General features: G+C 37.4%; 1 protein-coding gene across 2 annotated transcripts in view; it reads left to right on the top strand.

Annotated features, from left to right (window-relative positions):
• The window catches only part of SLC38A4 (solute carrier family 38 member 4), a 70636-nt gene that overhangs the window by 23414 nt on the left and 20711 nt on the right, over positions 1 to 26511 (top strand). Inside the window, exons 2-6 of one of the 2 annotated variants that reach the window (XM_077753253.1) lie at positions 17184 to 17413; positions 21469 to 21559; positions 22059 to 22174; positions 24954 to 25027; positions 25655 to 25747. In XM_077753253.1, the coding sequence (XP_077609379.1) occupies positions 17295 to 17413; positions 21469 to 21559; positions 22059 to 22174; positions 24954 to 25027; positions 25655 to 25747 (493 nt within the window). In that variant the 5' untranslated portion in view covers positions 17184 to 17294. Of the gene's footprint in view, positions 1 to 17151; positions 17414 to 21468; positions 21560 to 22058; positions 22175 to 24953; positions 25028 to 25654; positions 25748 to 26511 lie in introns of those variants that run through there. The other variant, XM_077753252.1, reaches the window with a different exon arrangement.

Below are 26511 nucleotides of genomic sequence, written 5' to 3'. Positions count from 1 at the left end.
TAGGCTCTTTCCATGTTTTAGCTATTGTGGAGAGTGCTGCTATGAACATTGGGGTACATGTGCTCCTATGCCTCAGCATTTCTGTATCCCTTGGGTAAATTCCTAGCAGTGCTATTGCTGGGTCATAGGGGAGTTCTATTGTTAGTTTCCTGAGGAACCTCCACACTGTTTTCCAGAGGGGCTGCACCCATTTACATTCCCACCAACAGTGTAGGAGGGGGCCCGTTTCTAGGAGAGGAACTCTTTATGTTGCTTTTGTCTTTAATAAATGCTTATCATTTTTCTCATGGTGAAATCCATAATTTTTACAGATTAGTTGCAAATATTGATGAGAAAGAAAGATTATCCATGTTTCCACAATTGGGAAATAACCACTATTCTTTCCTTTGAATCTGTTATATGTAATATATACAGATATATACATATATATATAAAGTTTAAAAACATAGTGATCATATTACTATTAGATTTTGTATTTTGCTTTTAAAACCTACAGTTATAATTTTTGCATGTTTTGATTATTCCTTGAATATTCTTTGAACACATGACTGGTAATTATTACTTTATATTCTAGAAAGGCAGTTCTCTCTAAAGGGACCAATGTGTATAATATGAGCATTCCCTTTACCACCTCACCATTGGCTCTGAGAAGAAGGAACTATGGCATTTTAACATATCACAGGATCCATCAATTGACATAATTATTACAATGTTTCCTGTTGCAAACTCATATATAAGTTCCAAAGAAAGGTTTTAGATGCCCAGATTGAAATCCGTGTCCTTAATAGAGACTTTCATTAATTCAACATTTACATAGTGCCTATTATAACCCAGGCATAGGCTAAAATTAATCAAGGTAAGCAAGCAAAAGAGACTGTTTACAACTAATCTAAATTGGCTGTCTAGACATACTTGAATCCATTCCCAAACCTCCTAAACCATCTGACCAAATGTTCCCACTCTACTGCTATTCTGCTAAGTAAGGTCAAGACATTTATTTTACTTGAGTCAATTTTCCTATAATTTAAAGAAATATTGATGCTACCAACTTTATACCCAGCCCTCCAGGAATTATAATTCCTCATTCAAGCCACCCACAAAATGCAAAAAGCCCAGGTAGTCTTACTACGCTGGGAACTGGTAACCCTTGTAGCACAGAGGATGAGTACCTCAGTCTGTAAGCGCCCTGCCAAGAGCTCTGAGTGCATTGCCCAGCAAGAGAGATGAACATTCCTGGCAGAAACCTGCACCTCATTTCCTGCACAGACCTGACGCAGGACATCCTCTGTGTTCCCTGAGAACTGTCACTGCACCTCATTTCCTGCACAGACCTGACGCAGGACATCCTCGGTGTTCCCTGAGAACTGTCATTGCCACTCTTACAGAGCTCACTCTGCTCAGACTCCTTTGAAAAACACTTTGTGGTAGACATTCACACTTTATTTCAACATTCTGGACAGGATACTGAAGAGGCCAGCCTGACCATATCGCTTGTTAATAGGGACACTGATGACAGCACAAGTTCATGTCATCACTCTTTGGGAGCGTCCTTCCCATTAAAGATCCAATTGAGTGCTCTCTCTTCTGCCTCTTTACAGCCTATTGGGTCACAGCTAGAGATACTGTTGGGAGTCCAAGTTCAAGCAAGATGGAACCGGGTTTACAATCTCCAATCACTGATGAAATTACAAAATCAAAACGTGTAGAAATTGTTCTGGTAGAGAATTTGCTTTTAAAGGAGAGGGAATATAAATGAGAGCAATGGAAATTAATGTGCTGTGGCCCCTAAAGAATGTAATTTTTAAACCCTCAATTGCTCTTCATTAGAAAGGCAATCAACTCAAACTCCCATTATGTTAATACTGCATTCTGTACAAAGAACTTAAATTAACAAGGTGATTTAGCCGAAGTGTTATCATTATAGTTCTACATCACTGTCCTTCCCAGTGCTCTCTCCTCAAGCAGGAATTGTAAAGGAGAGGAATCATTCTTTAAAGCAAACTTTTTAAAAGCTCTAATTTAACATTTAGAATTTTAGTGTATTATTTTAAATTGTAATCAGCCATAAGCCTCACAGACCTTGTTATCTTTTACCTCAGTAGATCTGCTTAGGCAAAAGCTGGAATGAACTTTTGATCCTGTTTTCTCTACATTGGTTCAATGTGGGATGAAAACCCAAAAATTGACAAGAATTTGAGTTGTTCGAAAGGCAAATGGCAGAGAGCAAAAATATCAACAACCTGAGGTGTCTTCTAACTAGATTTTTTTTCTTTTTCTTTTTTTTTTTTTTTTTTTTTTTTGGTCAGCTGAGTCTAAAAGGAATCTTCTATTTAGCTCTGTGGCAAAGTCACTAAGTTTGTCAATCTGCACCAAACTTGTTTGCTGATTTTGCAACACAGTAGTTGACTATGCAAACATTTTCAAAATGCTCCATTGTATAACTGTAACCACGTTGTAGGCTGGGTTGAAGAGAGGGGCAAGCCATCAACTAAGCAATTTCCTCAGAATGCATGGGTCACTGCATTTTTTTCTTGGTCACGGAGTTTTTAGAGCAGAAAAGCAAGGTCTCTCCCAGGGGCCTGGGCTGGGAAGTCCTTTGAGACCTCATATTTGAGAGTGTTTCAAATTTAGACTTTTTGAAGATATCTTCAAATGAGGATATTGAAAGTCATTTGTATTGTATATGTGTTTAGGTTAATTTGCTAAATAGACACATTGACAATGTAGTACATTTAGTAACCCTGTTTTAGGTGTAAGTAAATTTTTAAATATATTTGGAACCTCAAAAAAATGGAAGTGGCCTAAGATTCCATGGATAGCTGAGAGGCTGTGTTTAAGGAGGATTAGACAAGAATTAATCTTTAGGGTTTTTTTTTAAGTTTATTTTTCAGAGAGAGAGTGAGAGAGAGTGAGGAGAGGAGGGGCAGAGAGAGGGGGAGAGAGAATCCCAAATGGGCTCTGAGCTGTCCGTGCAGAGCCCAATGTGGGGCTTGAATTCACAAACCATGAGATCATGACCTAAGCCTAAATTATGCGTTGGATGTTTAACCAACTGAGTCACCCAGGCACCCCTTAATCTTTAGCTCTGTGTCTATGATTAATTTGGCATGTGGCTCTTTGGGATAATATTCAGTTTTATCTTCTTTTATTCTGCATTTTTTTTTTATTCCGTTAAGTTGAGGCTAATAACTGTCTAACCATGCCACCAGCAATCCCTAAGCTTTCATCATTCTACAAGTGATACAAAGACTATTGTAGCTCAAGTATATACATACTCAATTCACCTCCAGGATCACAGAAGTCTGTTATTTAAATTATTTAGGGAGATTTCTGTAACATTTCCGTATGGAATTTTCTTCTTTCATTTTTGCTTGTGTCCATATTAAGAGAGATGAAATGAAGACTTTAGAGTGCCAAAGATCTTTTTTGACATTAAAAAGAGATCACAAATTCTCTTCAACACTGTAAGCCTGAAAACCAAAATCCAGAGGGGAAACCCTATATCGAAAAGAAGTAATCAAGATCTTGTCTCTGACTGCAGCTCTCTTAGGGTCTTCATTTTCAGGAATGACTTGGTAAATCAGGTAGACATTTACCCACAATACGATAGGAAATAGCTGAATTAAGGGAAGTGTTCATATTTGGAAGCACTGATATTGACTGTAAGATGATGGATATATAGTCTTGGGACTTGATCTACTTTATTAGATTTTGAGTTTATGAAGCTAAAGGCTGAAAATGACACAAAGTAACTCTTCTTGGAAAATAAGCCACTGCAAAAAGAATGTAGTGCTTTTCTGCTCTAAAAGAGTGTCACTTTTTTGAAGAGTTAAAAAGAAAGACAAGAAACAGGCAGGTGGCCTAAAGAGAAGTTAAAGCAGGAGTAAAGAAAAGGAAGGGAATGCAGGTACGGACATGATACAAAATTATTAAAAATCAGGTAATCTGGTTTCTTCTTAAGTCACTAGTGTGTCTACCCATCTTTTTACAGGTTGGCTGTAACCAGATCTTATTTCCAAGTATTATTTTGTCCCATGACTAAAATTAGAAATTTGGGTACAGTTCTGATGAGAACAAGAGGTTATCTTTCTCAGTGTCATTGCAAAATGCTGTGATGGTCTGGCTAAGGCATTTTTTTAAAATTGTTGACTCATTTTGACTTGATCCAGCTGGAACTTTCTCTTTGAGGACATCATTAAAGGTGGAAATTTTAAATAAGATAATCATTGATTTTAAATATAAGCAAGAAAAATTTTAATTCAATGCGGATCTGTATTTATTTTGAGCCAACAATTTTGTACTTTAAATAGATAACATATTGGGTGGGATATATACTCTAAGACCGTCTCTGCACTATCTGAAAATAATAGCCACAGATGGATGGATGAGGTCCTGAAATGGAGGAGTTATCACCATGGATTCTCTTTCTGTATATAAAGAAAAATGAAGATTGTATTGCAAGTTTCTTGTTTTTCATAGGATAGTCACCTAAAATTCATAGCATGTATTGTGAGCTAGTGAAAGTGATAGACAGAAATAGTATAAGAGAGAGTCAAACCACCACTGACCTTGTTTTAAGTCCTTTCCATCTGCCTTTTCTTCTGCCATTATCCTCAGACAGCAAATATTACCAAAGCCAAACTATCATTCAGCGTCCTCACTGATCTCCAGGTCCCTACCTCCATCTCTTCTTCCTACCTGCCTCCCTTCCCTGATTTTATTTTATTTTTTTTTCCGAGAAGCCTTCAAAGATCCTTACCATTAAAATTCTGAGCTCCCTAGACTCCATGGCTCTTATAATCTGGACTATTCCATTCTGTTTGTTTTCCAGAACATGCTTTTTAGCCTGTTTACAGTTTTCACCCAGGATGCTTTTCTCTTTTCTTTCTACCTATTGGGATCTCATGTAGACTTTTAAGGCCCTCCTCAAGGTCCATGGGCTCCCTGACTCCTTCTTGGACAGCTTCAGCCTCAAGAGACTCTTCATCTTTCAGAGCCCTGTGCAATTCTGCTGACATTAACTATATTACAGTCTGGGAAGCCAGGTCTCCCTTTATATGGGCATATCTTATCTCGTGGGTCCCCTTTCCCCCTACCCCGTGGACCAAGTCTCCTATATCTGCTCCTGGTGACACTTACATGAATTTCTTATATGAAGGATCAGTTAAAGCATTTGTCATCTTCTTGCTCAGACTTGGTTCATTATTCACTACCCACAGATTTTTCATTGTATTCACTTTTTAAAGTTGTTACATATTCTAGTTCATTACCTCTTTCTAGAGTGGTACTGGAACCAAATCAGACTAAATGAATACGCTGCATTTGCAATGCTTTAAAAATTAAAAGAGCAGAGACCTATTACCAAATGTATATGACATTACACCATGTATGATTTTAATATGCAGACCATGAAACTGTAGTGTTAAGTCTGTGTTTTCCTAATGAAGGGAAAGTTACAATGAGTTTCATCAAAACCAGACTGTATATTCTTTCATTAATTGACATACCTAAACATGTAAGAAACCAAGGGAAGAAAATAGTCAAACAAGTTCCTAAGCTGTTTTAATTCAGCTAACTTTTGTCAAATGAATTTTCATATATGTGTATTTTTAAGTCAGTATTAGGAAAGTTTGTGATAAGAACTTTGCAATTAGGATAGGTTCAGAAGAAACATATATAGAGACCTCTTATATGTGCTTATTTTAATCTAATATGCCAGTTTACTATAATTTAGTATGCCTGAAGATCTAAATTATAAATGAAATCTAAACTAAAATTTTAAGAGAGATAAACCTTAGTTATTTATACATTTATCTCTATCCTTTTTAATATGAAGACATCATGGTATGAAATTCACATATTAGAATTTCTTTTCAGTTGATCCACTATGAAATAGAATTTTACTAGAATACAGATATTTAATCTAACAATTAGTGCAGGTTTTTGCTTGCTTAATCTTATACTCATCTGGTAACTTTGCAAAAAGGAAAATCTCAAGTTGGAAAATCACAACCTAATGATAGAAGTGACTGGAAAAGGAATAGTCTTTAAATTTTTCTGAAATTAAAATTAATATCTTTGTTATAATTTTTCCCTAGACCATACTAATTTTCACCCAGTAAAAAACAAATCTACAGAGTGATTCTAAAAAATAAAGAACAAGCTCACTAAAAGACAAATACAAGCCAAGACACCATATTAAAGTTAATAGACCCAATGGGCACATTTGAAAAGGATATTAGAAATGGGTGACTGGACATTTTATTTAATAGTGCCTCACATCAGCTTAAAAATTTCTTACTCAAAGAACAATATTTAGTTGTGTTTTTATAGAAAGAGAGCTGACCCATCTGTTGTAATCTAGCGTTTCTTCTGATTGGTCATCAGATTGTTCACTCATGTCATAAATATTTAAAAGGCAAAGAACCTTGAATTCTGGATTGATTTCTAATCTTTTTCTCGTTTCACTTTGATGAGTGTAACTGATGCATTTTCATAACAGAACAAATTATATGCCATCATATTTCAAATCTTTAATGTGTGGAAAGCCAACTAGATTTCTTTGAAAAGGAGGAAATGTTAATTTAGAAGTTCTTTAAAAACTCCAAACAGGGATGCCTGGATGGTTTAGTTGGTTGAGCATCCAACTCTCGATTTCAGCTCAGATCACAATCCCAGGATTGTGGGATCCAGCTCTGTGTTGGGCTCTGCACTAGAGTGTGGATCCTGCTTAAGATTCTCTTTCTCTCTCCCTCTTCCCCTCTCTCCTATTCATGCTGTCTCTACAAAAAAAAATTTAATAAAAAAAAAAAAACCCTCTCAACAGCATTTTGCTTATTCAGACAGAATAGTAACAGTGGCGGACAGAGCCTACGATTTTCATTCTTGTGGTGCCTTAAGTTGGTGCCGCTTGAAAGTGTCTGTCATTCTATAAAATTTCCTCCAAATAAGCCAGCAATTCAAAGGAAAATAACTCTTCTCCTCTATACTTAATATTTTCTATGTATTCTGATTATAATGCTTCATTCAACAAGCAGACTCCATAACTATTATTATTACCGTATTGTTATACTTTGGCTTAAGTTTATAAATCTAGAAATGTCAATTTTCTAAAAGCTTTATCAGTCAACCAACTTATAGCATCTTGATATGAATGATAGCAGTCAAGATACAACTTTCAGTAAATGAGTATTTTGCTGTATAAAAGCCAAAATTCTAAAAACAAATAGAAATTGGTGTAACTGATGTTTAGTTCAAATGTACAACAGTAAACTAAGTTAGCTTCTCTTTTTTTCTTTTTTTGAAGAGCTGACGCAAGTTGGACAGAGGGAGGTGTTGGGGTGAAGTGGTGGTGGTGTGATTGGCTTGTCTCATTCACGCCCACTGTTCTTTAAATCATTGTCTAGAGCCCCAAAGGCTCATATAAGTCAACACTGTTGCAGGGGTCTGCCATTCCAAACAATTCCAGAAAGATTGCACAGGACTGGATAAATAATCAAGGTAAAGTTCTTTTTACATGAAAAGTTGGTTGCAGTGTTAAGATAATGCTTCCTTTCTTCTTTTTTTATGGTGTTGATTATTTATTACAAATCAAATGCTTGAAAATACTACTTGGGTAATTTTTCTCTCCTTAGAAAAAGTAAAATTGAAATTAATTACCCACATCTTGATTGTAGCTTTCTTTTGCAGATCATTTTAGGTTTGAGCATAAAATTAGGATAGTGGACAATAGAAAAGAGAAACTGAGCAAAAAGGGTTAGGTGACAAGTATTGAGTTATTTACATCTCCTGGTTAATCACTGAATAAAGAGTTGAGATTATTTGTCTTAGAAAAATTATAAGGTTTTAGAAGTACATTCCAAACGCTATAGCAGTAAAGATTTTCTTTATCTTGAAAGCAAAATTACCCACAAAAACCAATGAAAGGAGGAACATCCCATGACTGCAGTAGGTATCAATGGCTAAGAGTTTGGGCTGTACCATTGTTAAATGCAAAAGAAGACAATTGTGTCTTCCCTTGTCTTCTTATGTGTCCATTTTAATGAAGGAGTATTTTAGACCAAATTTACTAAAAGAAACTGGGAAACTGAATAGAATGTAAGAATGTGAGAATAAGAATATAAGCATAGCTTTATATTTTGAAGGACTAGAATCAACTATCTAAATATAAAGCTGTATTTCTCAAATGTATCAATCAGATGGAAAACTCTCAGTGGATTTAAGTATCGCATGATTTGGGTGTCGTACTGAACATGAATGCCTAAATGCCCAGGTGATAGCAAAGAGTGTTTCTTAACTCATTGATAAAGTATTTAAACTGATGATATATGTCACATTCAAGGTCTATTGACTGAAAGTTTGATTTTTGACACACTGAAGAAATTTAGGTGTGTTTTCCAGAAAAGACTACCATTTATTTTATAGGCCAAGATCCTCCAGTTGTTCAGATTCATATTTAGATACTGTTTTAGGATTTTCTTGAAAGTCTGTTTTTCTACTAAGTAGATCAGCAAGATTTAAGTATTGAGAAATGCAGTTTTGAGGACTAAACTCTCGAGTTTTCTATAACTATGTTATACAGGATCCTTTAAAGGTTACTAAAGTTCTTATTTTTAATATAGGAGTTGCTTTAGAGAAAGTTAAAAAGTTATTTAAAAATACCTCTGAGCATGGTCCAGCATCTATTATAAAGGATGTCAACATTTTAGAATTTATCGCATCTGCAATTCAGGTTCTTAAATATCATGCTTTAATACATGATGCATAAAGAATTCACTCTGATAACATATATGGTAGACCTCTTTCTACATTTCTGGAAACCACTGTTTGAACACATAGGAACTGAAACTTGTGCACGAATATAAGAGGCTTCTTCATGTTTAAGATGATAGAGAATCTCTATCACCTTCTAAGAACAGAGCTAGAAATGGTATTTTGCTTATAAAGTACAAGAAAATAATATTTTAACATACTCAGAAATTATGAATCATCCTTTATACTTCATCAAATGGCTGTTTTAATGCTCATATTAGCAAGCACTTAATCTTCTTACAAAAGGAAAAGACCTCAACATAGGGTTATTTCTTTTAACTTTTCCAGTTCTCCCTAGATATTATTTCTAAGGTATGTCTGAGTAGAGGAAAGGAATGGAAATGTTAAAATAGTAGCGCCAGCAAAAGTGGTCAAGTAAGCACAGTTTTGCCATCATTGGCAGTTTCTCTTGTAAGAGGTACCTCAGACTCAATGATATTGAATGCTTTTGTGGAAGCTAATTCCTGTGAAAAATCATGCCACAGATTAAGAAGCCGTGTGACTATGAGTGTGTGACTAGAAAGGCATTGTTGGAGAAACTGTTTAAAAGAATTTAATATAAAGGTAATATTAGATTGACTCCATTGTCAATGTTGTATTCATTTACCTAAGGTACTTTTGGGATATGGATTTAAGTCCATTCCTTGGATGCAAAGATCATTTGGCTCTCAGAAGTTGTAGGACCAGCTACTTCCCACTTACTCAACCAAAGGATAAATGGGATGTCAGGCTACCTGCTACCTAAACCCAGATTTCAGGGTAGATTCATCAGAACTTGGTGTGAAAGACTAGACAGACTGGATGGTGGGGAATGCTCTGCCAACGTTAGCTTCCTTTTCCCTTTCCCTTATCAGGTAAAATAAATGTTTGCAGTCACTAGGAAAGGTCATAACTTTTGCCTCGTGACTCAAGGACAGTTTTGCTTCCCAGATACGAGGTCTTTTCTTTGACACTGAACTACATAAGTAACATAGGAGAAGTTTGCTTTTCTGAGAATCTTCCAGCCGGTATTTCTTGGGCACCTATTCAAACAAGACACAATGTTTAGTAACTAGAATTTGGATAGAAGGAATCAGCTATGCCCACATTTAGATAGCACTTAATAGATGTGAAACAAAGCCTTCTAATAGTAATAGTATTCTAAATACCTTTGTTTCAAGTTCTGATTTTGTATCTTCATGAATGAACGAAGCAACAATGCAGATGACCACCCCCCTGGAATGTTTAGTCTGTTTCTGCAAGGTCTCTGTATCACAGAGAAACTGCACTTCGCTGAGGGGCAAAGCTAGACTAGAAAGTTCTGTCAAACCAAATTTGATTTTTCTTTTAGAATAATTTTGAACATTCTTTGTGCAACAATGCTGTCCTTTCTCATGGTTACCGGAGGGAAACACTTCGTGCCACTTTCAAATATTAGCCTGTAAAGGTATAACAAGAATGCATCCTTGTAACTATAAAGGAGAGCATATACGGTTGCAATGGATTCAGTAAGTTATAATAGGAGCCACAGTGCCACATGTGCTGGGAATATGTAGGATCTACAACCCCGCACTGTTCCCACCTTCATGAAGCTCTCTGCTTAGTGGAAGAGACTATTCTTGATCAAATAATCACATAACTTAAAACGTAAGTGCAAAGTGTGATAAGTAGGTGAAGGAAAGGAGAACATGCCACAGGAGTATATAACTGGGGATCTAGTTTAGATGGGAGGCCTCTCTGACCACATTTAAAGATTTTCAGATTCCTGTAGCTCTGGGAGACACCTAGGTTTAAGAATGTGGAAAGAACATTCCAGGTGGAAAGAACAGCATGTTAAAAGGTCCCGAGGGGGCAAGGAGAAATGAAAAAGGCCCAGTGTGTCCAGTGAGTGAAGAGAGATGTCATTCAATTTGGGCCTAAAGAGCAACATGTGTGTCAAGTATGTTGATCCCTATAAACATAGTAGGAAGTCTGACTTGATTCTAAAAAGTGATAAAAAAAATCATTTTTTTCAATTTTGAAAGAAGGATTGATAGGATTTGGTGATAGATTGGACATGGATAGGAAGATCCAGGATAGAGAATGAGAGGTGTCAATACCTATCTATAGCCAGATTCTTCCTGTGAGCAGTTGGGTTAATGATGGTGCTGTTTACTGAGATGGGAGCAGAAGAATCTATGCCTATGAACATTTTATTCTATTACATAAAGTACCACATATAATATATTACATGTAGTTTTCAGTCAAGGTGTATGCCAACATCATTCTTTTCTGGCCTGTGCATGCAATGATTGATTCTTCAAGAAGTAGCTATTTTAGAGAAAAAAGTAAAAATGTAAATTATGTTATAATAGAATAGTTCGTTCCAAACTTGTCTTTCCTACTGAGCAGTTCATCAGTTACAGTGATTCTGTCTTATTCATGCTTTACCTTCCATAGTTTCTGGTCCGTATTTCATTTTCAGTATTTGTTGAATGAATAAATAATATCTATAAAATACTTCTACACTGAAGTATAATCATGTTAATAAGTTTTAATAATTATATGATCTGAAGTTTTCAAAGTATATGCTTTCTGCTACAGGCAAATGATGCAGAATATTTAGTTTCTTGTGTTCTAATTCTTTTTTAAATTTTGCTTCTGTCTGTTGCTTCCTTAAGAGTGGTCACTAATATAATCTTCAGAGCTAAAGATATGAGCTGTAAAAATGTGTTCCAACTTTTATGAGAAGATATCCATTTGCCAGGACCAAAATTAGGATTAGAGGCCAAAATCGTAAACCACTATTTCATACTTCATGGGCTATATATTATCTTGAAAAGGGAATGTAATGATTTATAGATGGTATAAACAGGAGATTAGGTATCAATTTCCATATTTGTAAAGGATACCTACCTTGCTTACACTTTTTTCTGAGTTTAGAGAACTGTACGGTCCTTTTATAGAAACTATAGATATACATATAAAATGCTATATATGTTGGCATGCGGATAAAAATAGCAATTAAATTCTGCTTATTAAAAGAACAGGAATTTAAATTTACTACTACTAGGTGCCAAACTTTGATGAGCATAATATCTTCTAAATCCTAATAGCACAGCTTTGTGCTCATTTTACATATGGGAAGACAAAAAGTCAGAAGTTAGTTAATTTGGCCAAGATTTATGCCAAGTTATATTTATCACCAGAGCCAGAGTTTCTGTTCCTTGTCTTGGCTTTAGTTCTCTGTAGTAGAGAGCAGTACAGACACGGCATAGCATGGAGGCTACCTTACCTCTCTGCGCCTCGATTAATTAATTTATCTGTAGAATGGGAATAAGAACCAAAATTGTACCTCTCTCAGAGAGCTGCTGTGAGGATTAAATCAGTTAATAGATGTGAAGCTCTATTACACAGTCTGGCATGTGGTTTGAGTACTGCCGTGTTTGATATATATTTTTATTTCAGGTTAGCATGGCTTAATATGAATAAAATCAGTGAGGTTCCTTTGAATAAATATGGAGAGAAATGAAATTTAACTGAAGCCCCCAGGCCCACTGCCATGTATATTCTGGTAACCCCCTAGAAGGGTTGACTAAGTAAAGCACGGAATACAGTGCATTCCAGGTACCATGATTCAGCTGTGCAAATGGCCTGAGGTGGTAGAGAACTTGCTGAATTCCTGCAACTGCACCAAGGCTAGTGAAGCCAGAACATGGAGGTGGGGAGGAGAGGAGACCAGAAGAGAGGGCGAACCCTGAAGAACCTTGTGGGCACACTGAGAATTTAGACTTCCTCCTAAGAACAAGGGGAGGACAGGAAAGGGTTTTAAGCAAATAAATATGATCTACGTTTTGGTTTTAAAAGATCATTCAGGCTGTTGTGTGAAAAGCACAATTCTGGGGGAGGGGAAGCAAGAGGATTCAAGGACATGGATTAGGATTACTACAGTTGACAGTGTAAGAAATGATGGTAGCTGGGACAGGAGTGATGGAGGCAGAGATGGAAAGGAGACGACTAACTTGGGAAGTACTTTGATTAGGCGTAAAATCAACCAGACTTTGTAAAGGACTGGATGGGGGAGATAAGGGAGGAGAACTTAGAAGAGAAGACTCATGCTTCTTGTTTGAGTAACTGGATAAATGGTAACAATATTCTTTGGTTAGGAGACATTGGAAATAGAGGACACTATTACAAGTTAGATTTTGGTCACACTGAATTTAAACTGCCTTTGAGATATGCAAGTATATACATCAGTTAGACACCGGACATGTGCGGCTGGAGAGGAGAGGCCTGGGCAAAGATGTCGTTTGAGCAGTCCTTGGGATATGAAGTCTTGGGAGTAGATTGGAAGAATGGGGGTTTAGGACCTAGTGTTGAGAAATTTAAGCAATGAATTTAAGCAAAATAATGCTTTTTAAAAGAAAAAAGCTAAGAAGTTCCCCCAAATAATAGTGTCATTAACGAACACAAGTTTGGAAGAATTCTTTGAAGGCAGAGAGCAGATAGCACTGGAAAATCTGAAAGGCAGAAGGAAGCCAGGGTAAACCAGGTAAGTGGGCTTTTCTTCAGAACGAGCCTGGCAGCAGCTCCCAGTTAAATCAACGTATACAAAGAGTCGGTGTGGATCACGGGCAACCAGTGATGAAATATTCACCAAGAAACCTCAATTTGGACATTTTAGCCCGTTTGCGCTGCCGCCTTTGCTCAAAGGATAAGGTTGTGATCTAGTGTGTAAAAAAAGCCGGACTTTAGAGAAGGCACTAGGGATGCCACAGCAGACGAGAGGGATTACAAGCAGGAACGGAAGCTCCACCCACGAGGAAAACACATGCAGCATTTTGCTCCCATAGAAACCTCTCCTAGAGTGACACCTGGGTCTGGGAGCAGGTTCTCCAGGGATGCTCCACACACAGACATCTGCGGAGAAGCCACTTACAGGACCTACAGGAGAGCAACCCGTTAATGAAACCTGCAAGATTTAAGAGCAACCTCAAGGACTGCCTGAGTTAACCGACATATTCTTCATTCATAAATATGAACCACCTAAGGTCACTAAGAATTTAAGGAAAACTAGCAAGCAAGAGAAGGACCAAGATGAATAAACAGAATTAACTCAAGAAATACATAATTTAGGCAACAAAAGGAGCTTTTGAAAACTTCTAGTCAATGTCCTTAGAAAGATGTGAGGAAATATTGCATCTGTAAAAGAAACAAAAAAAGATAGGATGAAAAAAAGAGGGAGAAGTTCAAAACCAATTTATTACAAATTAAAAACAGGACATGAAAAGTAATTAGTGGACAGGTCAAAAAATAAAATAGGGGGCACCTGGGTGGTTCAGTCAGTTGGGCGTCTGGCTTCAGCTCAGGTCATGGTCTCACAGTTTGTGAGTTCGAGTCCTGCATCGGGCTCTGTTCTGACGGCTCAGAGCCTGAAGCCTGCTTTGGATTCTGTGTCTCCTTCTCTCTGCCCCTTCCCCACTCACGCTCTGTCTGTCATTCTCTCTCTCTCTCTCTCTCTAGAGAGAGAGAGAGAGAGAGAGAGAGAATGTATGCTAAATAAATGCTAAAAATAATAAAATAAATAGCTTAAAAGTAATCTGTTCTACAATGGAATATTACTCAGCCATAAAAAAGAATGAAATCTTGTCATTTGCAATGACATGGATGGAGCTAGAGAGTATCATGCTAAGTGAAATAAGTCAGTTAGAGATAGTCACATATGATTTCACTCATGTGGAATTTAAGAAACAAAACAAATGAGCAAAGAGGGGAAAAAAGAGGGAGGCAAACCAAGGAACAGACTCTTAACTATAGAGAACAAACTGATGGTTATCAGAGGAGAAGGCGTTGGGGTAGGGGGGAGTGAGTAAAATAGGTGATGGAGAGCATTTGTGATGAACACCAAGTGTTGTATGAAGGTGCTGAATCACTATATTGTACACCTGAAACTAATATTTACACTGTATGTTAACTCACTGGAATTTAAATAAAAACTTAAACTGCGTTTTCCTACCTAATACTTCTTCAAACAAAGTCTGAGGGCAAAGGAAAGACCTTTTTCCAACGTGAAACAACTCAAATTCTGTTTACAAACATGGACATGCTGTGCGAAAGGAGTTAATCATGGTGGATTCCAGCACAATGCAAAATGAATTGAAGAAAGAAGATTGAATGGTGTTCAGAGGACATTGGCAGCTCAGTGAGACCCAGAGGGTGGAGGAGGAGACCATTCAGAAAGTAATAACAGAGGACTTCTATATCCTTTTATGTTGTCAAATATACCACTTGGTTCTTTGGAGTATAGTATTTATACAACCATAATGCTGTAAATGCTGATTGTTGGCTTTTAGTTTTCAAAAACAACTTATAGAAAATTATGAGAAATGTAATTGTTTTTACAGAATAGTATGAAAATATTATGAATCTCAATATTGTAAAAGCACTTCATTAACCAGAACAATTAGAAGCACATGAGAAGGATGGATAGAAAGAAGTATGCTAATTTCCTCAACTGTCATATGCACAAGTCTAGAATTGATAAACCAGGTCAGGTTTTAGTGAATAATTTAAGTTTAGAAGGTCTAACTTTATATAAAGGACTAAAAATAGAAATGGTCATTAATAGTTCCTGCTTTCAAGTGAAACTGGTCTGTGTGATGGGGGAGAGAAATTTTACTCATTTAGTACAAGTTTCTATTTTTTTCTTTAACCATATGCATATCTTACTTCCATCCTCTGACTTTTTAAATTTTCTTTGATATTATATATGCATACTAGCTCATATTACTGAATATATCCACTTTTATTGCTTCTACTTAAAATACATGCACCATGTGTTTTTGTTTTTGTTTTTGTTTTTTACATCCTGAGAGCTACTATCTTTTTTTGGTTCTGGACAATTCTCTGCCATTATGTCTTTCTATTTTGTTTCTCCCTGGCCTCACACATTTCTCATATTATGAGGGCTATTAGAATATGTTAAATTTCTTTTCTCTGCTTCCCTCCACCATGTCTCTTAACTTCATATTGGTCTTTCTTTACCAATTTGTGATAGAATTTGAGTGATTTCCATGGATCTATCTTCCAGTTTCATGACTCTCCCTTTAGCTGAGTTCTACTTCAATGACATTTTTTTTTAATTTTTAGAATTTTTTGGGCTCTTTTTCAAGCCAGCCTGATCATCTTTTACAATGTTCTTTTATAAATGTTTCTTATTTTGATTCTTCCTGTTACTTTTTGTTATGTTAGTTTTAAAGTCCCTTTTAAATTGCTTTGCCATCTCTAGTTACTCAGGTATGAATCTTATTTCTCATGCTTACTGATGTTCTTCCTGAGTTTCCATGTGGCTTTTGTAATTTAGGATTGTGAACTCATCAAGAGTGAGTTGCCTTCCACAGATGTGCTACCGGGCATTGGATTGCAGAGGCATTTCCATGTGGTCTTTTTATATTTGTCAAGGAAATTATGAATTTCATGAGTTCTGGAGCAATTTTTATGTTTCTGTGCTCAGGATTTTCTTACCAAATGGGTAGTGCACATTCCAGAACCACACCTTCCACGAGTGATAGTATTTCTCCCAGTATTTCTCCCACTATAACAGTTCTAGAAGAATTGACTGATTCTAATAGTAAAACCTTTAGAAGAAATTGTATCAACAACATATGATGGATTCATAGCTTTATTTTTTAAAACACAATGCCAGTCCACCCCTTTACATGTTATTGTGAAAATGAGGTCAAACAAACAAACAAACAAACAAAAAAGATAAATAAAAAGTGCTGGGATTCAAAGAATTAAAGGCAAAGCAGAACCCAAATGCTGAGTCTCTTAGTTGTTAAAATGCATTTAAAAATCTTTATATGGATGTTGACTGATGTGTATTCAAAGATACTGGCTTCATGATCCAAGTACCTGGAAAGTGGCTCCGTTTGCATGATCCTCTCACCCTATGTTGCCTGTTATCAAGCATTTTGGTGATGCTAATTCTTTCATGCCCAATTAGCAAATTCAAGCAGACAGTTAGAACTGACAAAGGGGAATCTTTGGCAACGATTTACTTTTCTCTCCTTTTCTTTTAAATCATGCAATGTGCTTACAAATAAAAAAGCATCTTGAAGATCACTGCCAGGTCCTACTTTTTCTTCCCACCATGATTAAGAGAACACGTGCCATATTGATATACATAGGCACTCTGTAAGTATCTGCTGATTTAGCAATTTATTAATGATTTTCCTTCTCTTTGACTTTCCCTTTTTGTATTGGGTAAAGGGAACTTGCCAGACATATTTATATGACAGTTTCAGGAGTTTACTTTCTGTCCATGTTTTTATAGAGACCAAAGTAGGTGATTCTATTTCCATTTATCTAATTTAAAGACAATTACAATGGTCTATTTTGTGTTCTGCTTGCAGAACAGAGTGTTCTGAACATCAGCCCAAAGTGGAAGAGCCTTAAGCTGAAGGCACAGCCTACTGTTTGCACTGAAGGAGCTTGTGTGTGGACAAGAAGTGCTGACAGCTCAAATGGATCCCATGGAACTGAGAAATGTCAACATCGAACCTGATGATGAGAGCATCAGTGGAGAAAGTGTTCAAGATGGCTACACTGGGATAGGAAATTTAGAAAAGGCAGCAATGAGCAGGTATGGGTTAAAAATGACCAGGTTCCATGGAAAAATGAGAGGTTTATGGATGTCAAGGTTTTTGTCAGGAAGAATTGATTCATTACCTATTTGAGAGATAACAATGGCATTGATGTTAACACATCAACTTTCTGATTCTAAAGTCCTCATTATAATGTCATTCTATGTCTCTGATTTAGACTGTGTGTGACTAATTTAGAATTGAAATTATAGTGTTCTTATACCATTAATATAGAACATTTTCAGTTATAGTAGCCTATCATTTCTTTTACTTTTTGGAATGTTTTCTGATCCCTCTTCCTTTGACTGCCCCTTAAATGTTGTTGCATCTCCAGAGTGCTGTAGGGATTCTTTTGTCACTAAGAATGTCCTGTGAGCAAGCTCTTTCACAACTGTTATGGTCTCACCCACTGAACATGTGCCACATCTTCGGCCTGTTAGACTTAACTTCATTTCAAATTTTTATACCCAACTGTCTGCTACACATCTCTACAGGGTGTCTCATGGGTCAGAAGTGCCTCATTTGTGGGGCGCCTGGGTGGCTTAGTCGGTTAAGCGTCCGACTTTCGCTTAGGTCATGATCTCGCGGTTCGTGGGTTCGGGCCCCACGTCGGGCTCTGTGCTGACTGCCAGCTCAGAGCCTGGAGCCTGTTTCAGTCTGTGACTCCCTCTCTCTCTGACCCTCCCCTGCTCATGCTGTCTCTCTCTCTCTCTCCTAGAAATAAATAAAACATTTTAAAAAAAAAAGAAGTGCCTCATTTGTAAGTCAAATCTGTAATTTCTAATATTTAACTCCTATGATTCTCTTCAAAATCTGTTCCTCCTCCAGTAATCCCCATCCAGTGAAAGTCACCACTGTCATACAGCAACACAATCCAAAGACCTTGATTATCAACCTTGAATTGTCCCTTCCCCCAAACTACATATCCAGTGTTTGATTACATTCAGTTGGTTCTACCTCTTTTAATATTTCAAATCCACCCACTTCTGTATACCCATTCTACTGCCATCTTACTTTAGGCCCTTATGAGTCACCTGTCTATTAAAATGGGCTGGTTGGTCTCCCTGTCTTCTGTTTTGATCTCTTCCAGCTAACTTCACATCCCTGCAAAACTGCAAAAGGACTCATGTTCCATCCCTTGGTAAAGCCTTTCAGTGGCTCCCCATTAGCTGTAAGACAAAGATTCTGCTATACATTGGTTGGCAATGATCTGTCCCTGACCTAGCTCTCCTGTTCAGCTCATGCTCTGCTCCCTTTTTGTAGGAAAGCCTTGTTATGCCACTCCCAGCTCCCTGTGCCTTACTCATTCTGCTCCATCTGCCTGGAATACCCTCTTAGTATCACCTACCCACCTTTCCCTTTCTCTCTATTGATACTATTCATCCTTCAAGACACAGCTCAAAGTCAGAAGTCTTATGAGGTCTCCCCTCAGGTAGAAGTGATCACCGGCTCCTTTGTGTGCCCTCTCTTGTCATTATTCCACTACAACAGGCTAAAGGCTTCCGTAGCTCCAGCACAAATCACACTGCCTGGAACATGGTAGGTGCATGATATAGCCATTTGATAAAGTAAATTAACTCCTCACAACATGGTGCATAACACAAATGATGCAGGACTTAAGACACTTAGAAGGAAATTTTTGACCAAATCTAGGCCTTAGGTAGAGAATTATCCTCAGACAAGGACAGCTCATTTCATTTCACAACATCCAGGGAAGGCCTCCGGAGGAAGCACAGTTCTTCCTCCATGGAGCCAGTGCAGTAAACTCTCATGCTGCTGGACCAGAGAGACCACAGAGATGCAAATCGTGGCATTTTCTAGGTTGAGCAACTCTTGAGAACGCACGTTGTGGCAGAACACAGGGCTCTGGAATCTGTAGAATGAATACCTGAGTTTGGAGACGATATTTATCTTCTGGAAGCTTCAGTGAGGAATGCAGAATGACAAACTAGCACCTACTATTCTGAGGATGAAGTGAATACTCAAAGATAGCAGATCGGCAGTAAACTTTGGTTCTTTGTCCTCCACTTCGTCACCCTTAGTAAATTGATCAACTCTGATGGCTCATTTCTGAGAAGAATGCGCACAGAGATGTGATCTCTGCAGAGTTGGCCAAGCTGAAGGGGATGCCATCCTGAGAACAGTCCTCCAGAGTCATTCGATTTGTGCCTCTGAAAGCCGTAATGGAAAAAGCAGGAATGCTCTTGTTTAAGCTCCGTATAGAGTGTTCTGGACCACTTAACAGTGACTTAGCTTTTAACTCCTGACTCAAACACAGGTCATCATTTTGCAATTTTATAATCACTTTAAAAAGATGGGTTTTTATTATGTTTGGTTTGGATCATTCCCTTAAATGTGAACTTTTGGGAAATTGAACATAATTCATTTATTTGAAATTATACTTATGTTTTCAATACAGGCTGGGTTTGGTATCAAAACATTTAAGACATTCAAAACATTTCTCATATTTTCTCCAATCTTGTCATGTGTTATGATTATAATTCATCTCATGCCATAATAAAAACCTGCAAATGTCTCAAGAAAGAAACTCTACTTTCACATTTTAAATTTTAAAAAATACTGCTGGACTAAAGGATTCTAATTTATTGATTAAGATAAAAAAATAGAATGTTGTTATTCTGTAGTTTAAATCCAGATGACACTTTTGCTTTATAATCTTGAGGCCTGCTTTAGGCTCCATTTCATCTTATTGTCCATTTCCAACTATGAACATTATGTACCAATCTCCACGTAGCAAGTATATTAACTACAGACTATTAAAATAAAGGACAAAAAGGGACCAGGGGACTTAAGGGGGTTTGTGCAGGGATGGAAGAAAGCAGCATCTGAGGGTATTATGCTTTCTACAAGAAGTAGGAGGATGCCTACTTGTACACTGTGAGCATCTAGAAAAGCACATAAAACTTAGTAATTTTGTCTGCCGGTCCTACATATACTTTATATTGTTCCTTATTCTCAAAAAGTAACCTGTTCTCTCTCTTGCTCACAGGATAGTTCAGGATTAGCTCCTACTATAAAGGATAATTTGTAGATATCCTATAATTATTAGGCAAGCCTTTTGGAAACGTGGTTGTACTAGACCCATACCCTCAAAAACCCCTGGCATACACGTGCAGGACCTCTACAGTAAGGCAGTGTGCAGTTTCCAGCCTCTGCCCAAGAACACTGCAATCATCATCATGTTCGTAGATCATGACATTTCGAAGTCCTGCTTCCTTCCCAGCTCTTCTACCAATTCATGGGTGTCTTTAATGTTTCTTTACTTTCTCATTGTCCAGTAAGCCAAGTAGATTTTCAGAGTAGTTAAAATCCTCACCCTCACACACAAAAACCACCAAACACAGAGCTACCATTGAACTACATTCCAGCACAGAATATGTGAATAAATGGGTGGAGCTCCACCACCTCAAAAAAGGAAAGAAAATACCAGTGACAGGGCCCTGCCTGGGACTGTGCGGAGCCACGGAAAACCCTAGACTGGAGCCTAGTGGGGGTGAGCATGCTACTTCCCTTTTCTGAGCCACGGTCACCTCATCTTTAGAGTAGGGGCGTGAGAGTTCCTCTCATAAGGAGATTCGAGCATCAAAGGAGATGAATATCGTACACCTAGGCATTTAGCAAATGTCTACTGAATTAATAGAATACTCTGATTGTGGTGTGGCAGTAGTTGAGAAAACTCAGTCACTGTTCTGATAGACACTCTCTCTTTGCGAAGGCTCTGAATGGAAACATCATTAGCTGTCATTGTTCTTTCTTGCATAGTTAATGTGGGAAGAAAAATGTGGCTTAAAAAAAGATAACTAAAAAATTATTTTCTTCTTTCCCAACTTCCTCTCTCCTTCCCAAAGTATATTCATAAATGGAGCACAGCTGTTGGTCTGGGAGGAACACAGGTATGAAGGAAGAGAAGGGGGAACAATGTTTTAGTGCCTTGTTTTTCCTCCCTGATCCAGTTACTTAGATCACCCGGAACAAATATAATTCAGAGCATTTACTTCGATGTTTTTACTTCTTTTTTTTTTTTAACGTGCAGTCAATTTACTAATGAAGATGCTGAAAGTCAGAAATTCCTGACAAATGGATTTTTGGGGGAAAAGAAGCTGGCAGATTACGATGATGAGCATGTAAGTGAATCTCTGCTTTCAGGCGGTAAACAGGACTTGAGGGTGTCTGATCTACCTAGGTCTCTATGGGAAAACAATGTGACTGAAATTTTCCAAGCCTCGATCAGCACATTCTCTGTTTATTCAGGCCCTTACTGGAATAAGGACTTGTTTTTCCTGTTCGCCATATGGCTACATAAATCATTTATGAAATTCATTGGTTTTTTGGAGAAATCATTCTAACCCAAATGTAGTCTGCAATCATACATGCTTTCCCTTCTTTGTTACTCAACCTGCGTTTTTTATTTTTATGGAGACCCCTGCTAAAACCAAGCATTCCATTCCATTGAAAATTACATGCTTTTATTGAAGTAACAGCTTTTGTTCACTGTGATTTTATCTTAGTCTTCAATTTTGACCCATAATCTCCTCCAGTAACGATAATGTGAGAATAAGAATAATTTGAAAAAGGTCACCCTTTGGCAAATATCTGCTTCAGACATGCCCCTTTTTCTTTAAGCATCCCGGGACCACATCCTTTGGAATGTCTTCATTCAACCTGAGTAACGCGATCATGGGCAGTGGGATCCTGGGCCTTTCCTACGCCATGGCCAACACGGGGATCATACTTTTCATGTAAGTACATTTGGTTCAGAGCCCATGCACACCTGGTATTCTTTCAATTAACAATCTCAAGTCTGATCTTTGTGAACAGGAATGCCCTGAGAAAGTATTAGCATATTCTTGGGTTTATAGATAAATGAGCAACATGAGGAACAATCAGAGTGACTAATCCTGGTGCTTGTTCAACCAACTGCCCCTAACCAAATGGCAGAAAGTCTAGGTGTTCAGCCACCCAGAGTGCTGGGGCAGCCCTTACCAGTCCATAGAAAGCATTTTACAAAGTGATTCACCGTAAAAAAGATCTTTCCCAGAAGCAGATTTGACTTTGTCACACTCTTAGGAAAGAGATCCCATCCCAATCCAGGCCTACAGAGCCCTGAATGCTCTGCTCTCATCTTGTGCCCCATCCCTTATGCCTCCTAAATGCCTGATACGATGGACATACTGACCTTCTCTCCATCCCAGAAGTTGTCATATTCCCCTCTTACCACAAGGCCTTTGCACATGGTCCTAGTATCCTTTTCCCTTTCTTCCTCATCTGGTTAACTCCTCATCGTGCAACTCACTCTCCCCTCTTTGATACCTTCCCTGACCTCTATGACTGGGACAAACAGTCCCTACAGTTTTAATATTTTATTGTAGCTGTCTGATATATTTGGTTAGTGTCTATCTTCTTTCTTGCTAGACTATAATCTCCAGAGGATTGAGCCCATGTCTGTTTTCACTCACCATATATCTGTATCCCCAAGATCTAGTATAGTGCTTGGCATAGAAATAATTGCAGAGTGGCCAAAATTTATTCCTAGACCTACGTACTTGGTCAAATGCTGCCTAAGGACAGCAGTGTCGCATAGCTGGCCTGGAGGATGGCTATCATGTCATCTGTGTGACAGACAGCCACAGATGTTTGTGTGCCTTATGTACAGCCTGGTATTTTCCAAGACACAGTTGGCAGTAGTAGAATTCTTCACAGGAATAAAGTCTAATATTAGTCAGGCATCAGTGTGAATGCAGATTGTCATCCCTAATGCAATGCTAGAGCGTTAAATAACTGTCTAAGAATGCAATGCTTATATATAAGTATATGCTATTTGTATTTTGAACATCATTTGTGATTATCTAATCACACAGCTATTTGAGGGCTAAGGATCAGGCAGGACTATAAATATTTATATTGTGTTAGTGCTTTGGCCTGTTTTAGGTATATTTATTAGCTGAATGGATTTTTGTGTCAGCCACTCTTTAGGTCATGTTTGAAATAAAGAGTTTTTTTTAAATCCTCTGAATCTTAAAGGCTTAGAGATGTTTCCATATACACAGTGTATATTACAAAAGTATACCAGTATCTCTAAGACTGCCTTCTCCGTATTAATTACACATACCATTACAATTATAAGTTATCATTGATTACTAACCAATAGAAGTAAGAAACTCTTCCCCTGATCCTAGGGCCACGAGATTATTTTCATGGGAGAATACTCCACTTTTAAAACCGACAGCCTCATTTCAGGCCTAAACATTTAACAGATTAAAATGTCCAGAGCAATTAAACCATTAGACATGATGTCTATGTTCTGTGTGTCCAACTAGCACAGACTGAATTCAGCCATCTCCCTTAATTCACAAGTGACACAGAATTTCATTGTTTTTACTTTTAATATTTTTGGCCAAAGCAAGTATATGTTTAGAATACAGGGAATGCTCATTATTTTTCCCAGGAAAGAAAACAATGTAATCTGAATTACATCTTTAAAAACAGGGAAGTTCATAAGGCATATGGAAAAATATATGAATAAGTCATTGATTAGACAGTTCTGATAAACATAATTTGCAGAAAGCAAGGGCACAATATAGGTAGTTATAAACTTTTGAAACTTGTGGCCCAAATGTACATTTGCAAAATTGACTTCATCAGGAATTACCGAAGAATTAGGTCAATTTGCAGTGAAAATATCTATTGGGTTCTTATATACAAATGTAATACCCTTATATACTTATAAGGGCATTTGTTTTGGTTTTTTAGATTTTAGGTAAAGGTTAATATTGTTCCTTTATTATATAGATGCTTCTATCTATGCTCTTATTTTTGCTTTCCCAATCTTGTTTTTGGAGAAACACTGATCACTAGATAAAGAATTCCTACATGCCTATGGACATGTGGAGGAGGCTGAACCAGAAAGAATTCTTTCTGAACAGATAAAGGCATTTTCCTGCACCCTATACTTCCTTTTCTCTCTCTCTCTCTCTCTTTTTTTTTTTTTTTTCCTATTGTACAGGCAATTGCCAGAGCTGTGGCTCACAAGTATCTGGCCATTTAACACACAGGATCAGTAGGAGTGGAGTTTATACTTTGCATGCTTTGGCTTCTATTATTTCTAGATTTTATATTAAGGTTTAGCCAGGCCAAATAGCTCTTAAATTACAAATGTTGCTGAGAATATCACATACACCTGATGTACACATATCCGTATGTTAAGCAGGTATAGTATTTCCTAACTTTGCTATACATTTAGCATCTAAGTTATAAATCAGATTCTACTAGTGGGTAGCACTAGAAAAAGGAAATGTTAGTAACTTCCGTGGTATGTTTTAGCACATAAAATATAGCAAATTCCAGTTCTGTGACGGGAAAGGGTATGTGTAGAGTTCTGAAAATAATTTCTCAGGTTCTCCCCAATCCACATACTTTTGGAAGGTTAATGACTGAAAGGAGCAATGTGATAATTTATTATAATATCTAACATGAGTAGATTTTATTATAGATGTTTTCTACTCTCTCTTCCCTTCCTAGAATCATGCTGCTTGCGGTAGCAATATTATCCCTGTATTCAGTTCACCTTTTATTGAAGACCGCCAAGGAAGGAGGTATGCTACCCCTTAAGTCCAAGATGTCTTTTTTTGATTCTTGTTAAAGGGTATTTCAGTCGATAGCTCTGTAACTAGAGGAGGATTTTAGTCAATCTCACATTGCATTTTCTTCTGACCCCAATGACATGGCCTCTCAGTGTTTTTAGTAATTTGGGCAGCTGAGGGAAGTGAAAAGCAACTGGCTCAGGTTCAAGCCAAATAGAAAAAAGGAGTCTTGATGGATGACAGAAATAACAGTTCTGACGTGCTGCATGGAGCGAAGATGAATGAAGTCATTGCTTCTTGTCTGTAGAACATGTAACATATTTGGTATTGGCTTTTGAGATTGCATCTTTTGGGTTTATAATTTCTGTGTGGTGTTTATGTACACATTTGAGACTCCAGTGTGCAATTATAGAAATATTTTAGTTATTAAAACAATCCTTTTAGGGGCACCTGGGTGGCTCAGTCGGTTAAGCATCTGACTCTTAATTTCAGCTCAGGTCATGATCTCATGATTCATGAGATCGAGCCCTGTGATGGGCTATGTGCTGAGTATGGAACTTTAATATTCTCTCTCTCCCTCTGTCCCTCTCCCCCCCCCTCAAAAAATCCTTTTAAAAGGTGTTTTACTTTTTATTATAGGGTCTTTAATTTATGAAAAACTAGGGGAAAAGGCATTTGGATGGCCTGGGAAAATCGGAGCTTTTGTTTCCATTACAATGCAGAACATTGGAGGTAAGGGCATATAGCTTTCACTACCACTTACACTTTCTAAATAATGTTCAATAAATAAGGAAACTCTTACAGCAATGAACATGCACTTTAAATACAGCAAAACACTGCTTTATATTAGGAAATTTAAAAAATAAAGATTTAGGTAGATTTACTGTGCTTCAATTAAAAATAACAGTATCTAACAAAATACTATATAAGATCCCACCAAATGAATTCTAGAAGTAAAATATACAATAAAACTTCTCGATATCAAATGCTATCATGACCTGAATTTTACTTTAAAAAATTAAAGCATTGGTGCTTATTTCATTGATGTTTCATGTTGATGTTTCATACATATGATAGGGTTTATTTCATAAAACTGAACATTAAGTATCTCAGGGGCATAGTCAAACATGGGATATCCTTGAGATAGCCTGCACAGAACCAGCCCACTGGAGCGTGTCCTGAGAAGTTTGGGCTATAGCAGAAACTTGGCTAGACATCAGAAGCATTAGGATAAAACCACGAATTCCTTGGTTCTAAGGATTCTTAGAATTCCTGCTGAATTATAGTTTCCAGAGTAGAAGCTAGAAATATGTATTTTTAATAGTGTTCCAGGTGATATGTTTGCCCACCAGCTTCACTAGTCCTGTGGAGTCTTCGTCCCCCATCGACCCATTTTCCTATGTTCTAGTGGCTTTGTTCTCTTGCACGGCCTGAAAGCTATCACACAGTCGTACTACTTTCCTCACCTCCTCTCCTGTCCCCAAAGCTGCCATTCT

Source organism: Crocuta crocuta, unplaced genomic scaffold (genome assembly GCF_008692635.1).
Source record: "Crocuta crocuta isolate KB4526 unplaced genomic scaffold, BGI_CrCroc_1.0 scaffold30, whole genome shotgun sequence".
In the NCBI taxonomy this organism is placed as follows: Eukaryota; Metazoa; Chordata; class Mammalia; order Carnivora; family Hyaenidae; genus Crocuta; species Crocuta crocuta.
The sequence above is the reverse complement of the archived record's forward strand: the minus strand, read 5'-3'. Positions and strand labels throughout refer to the sequence as shown.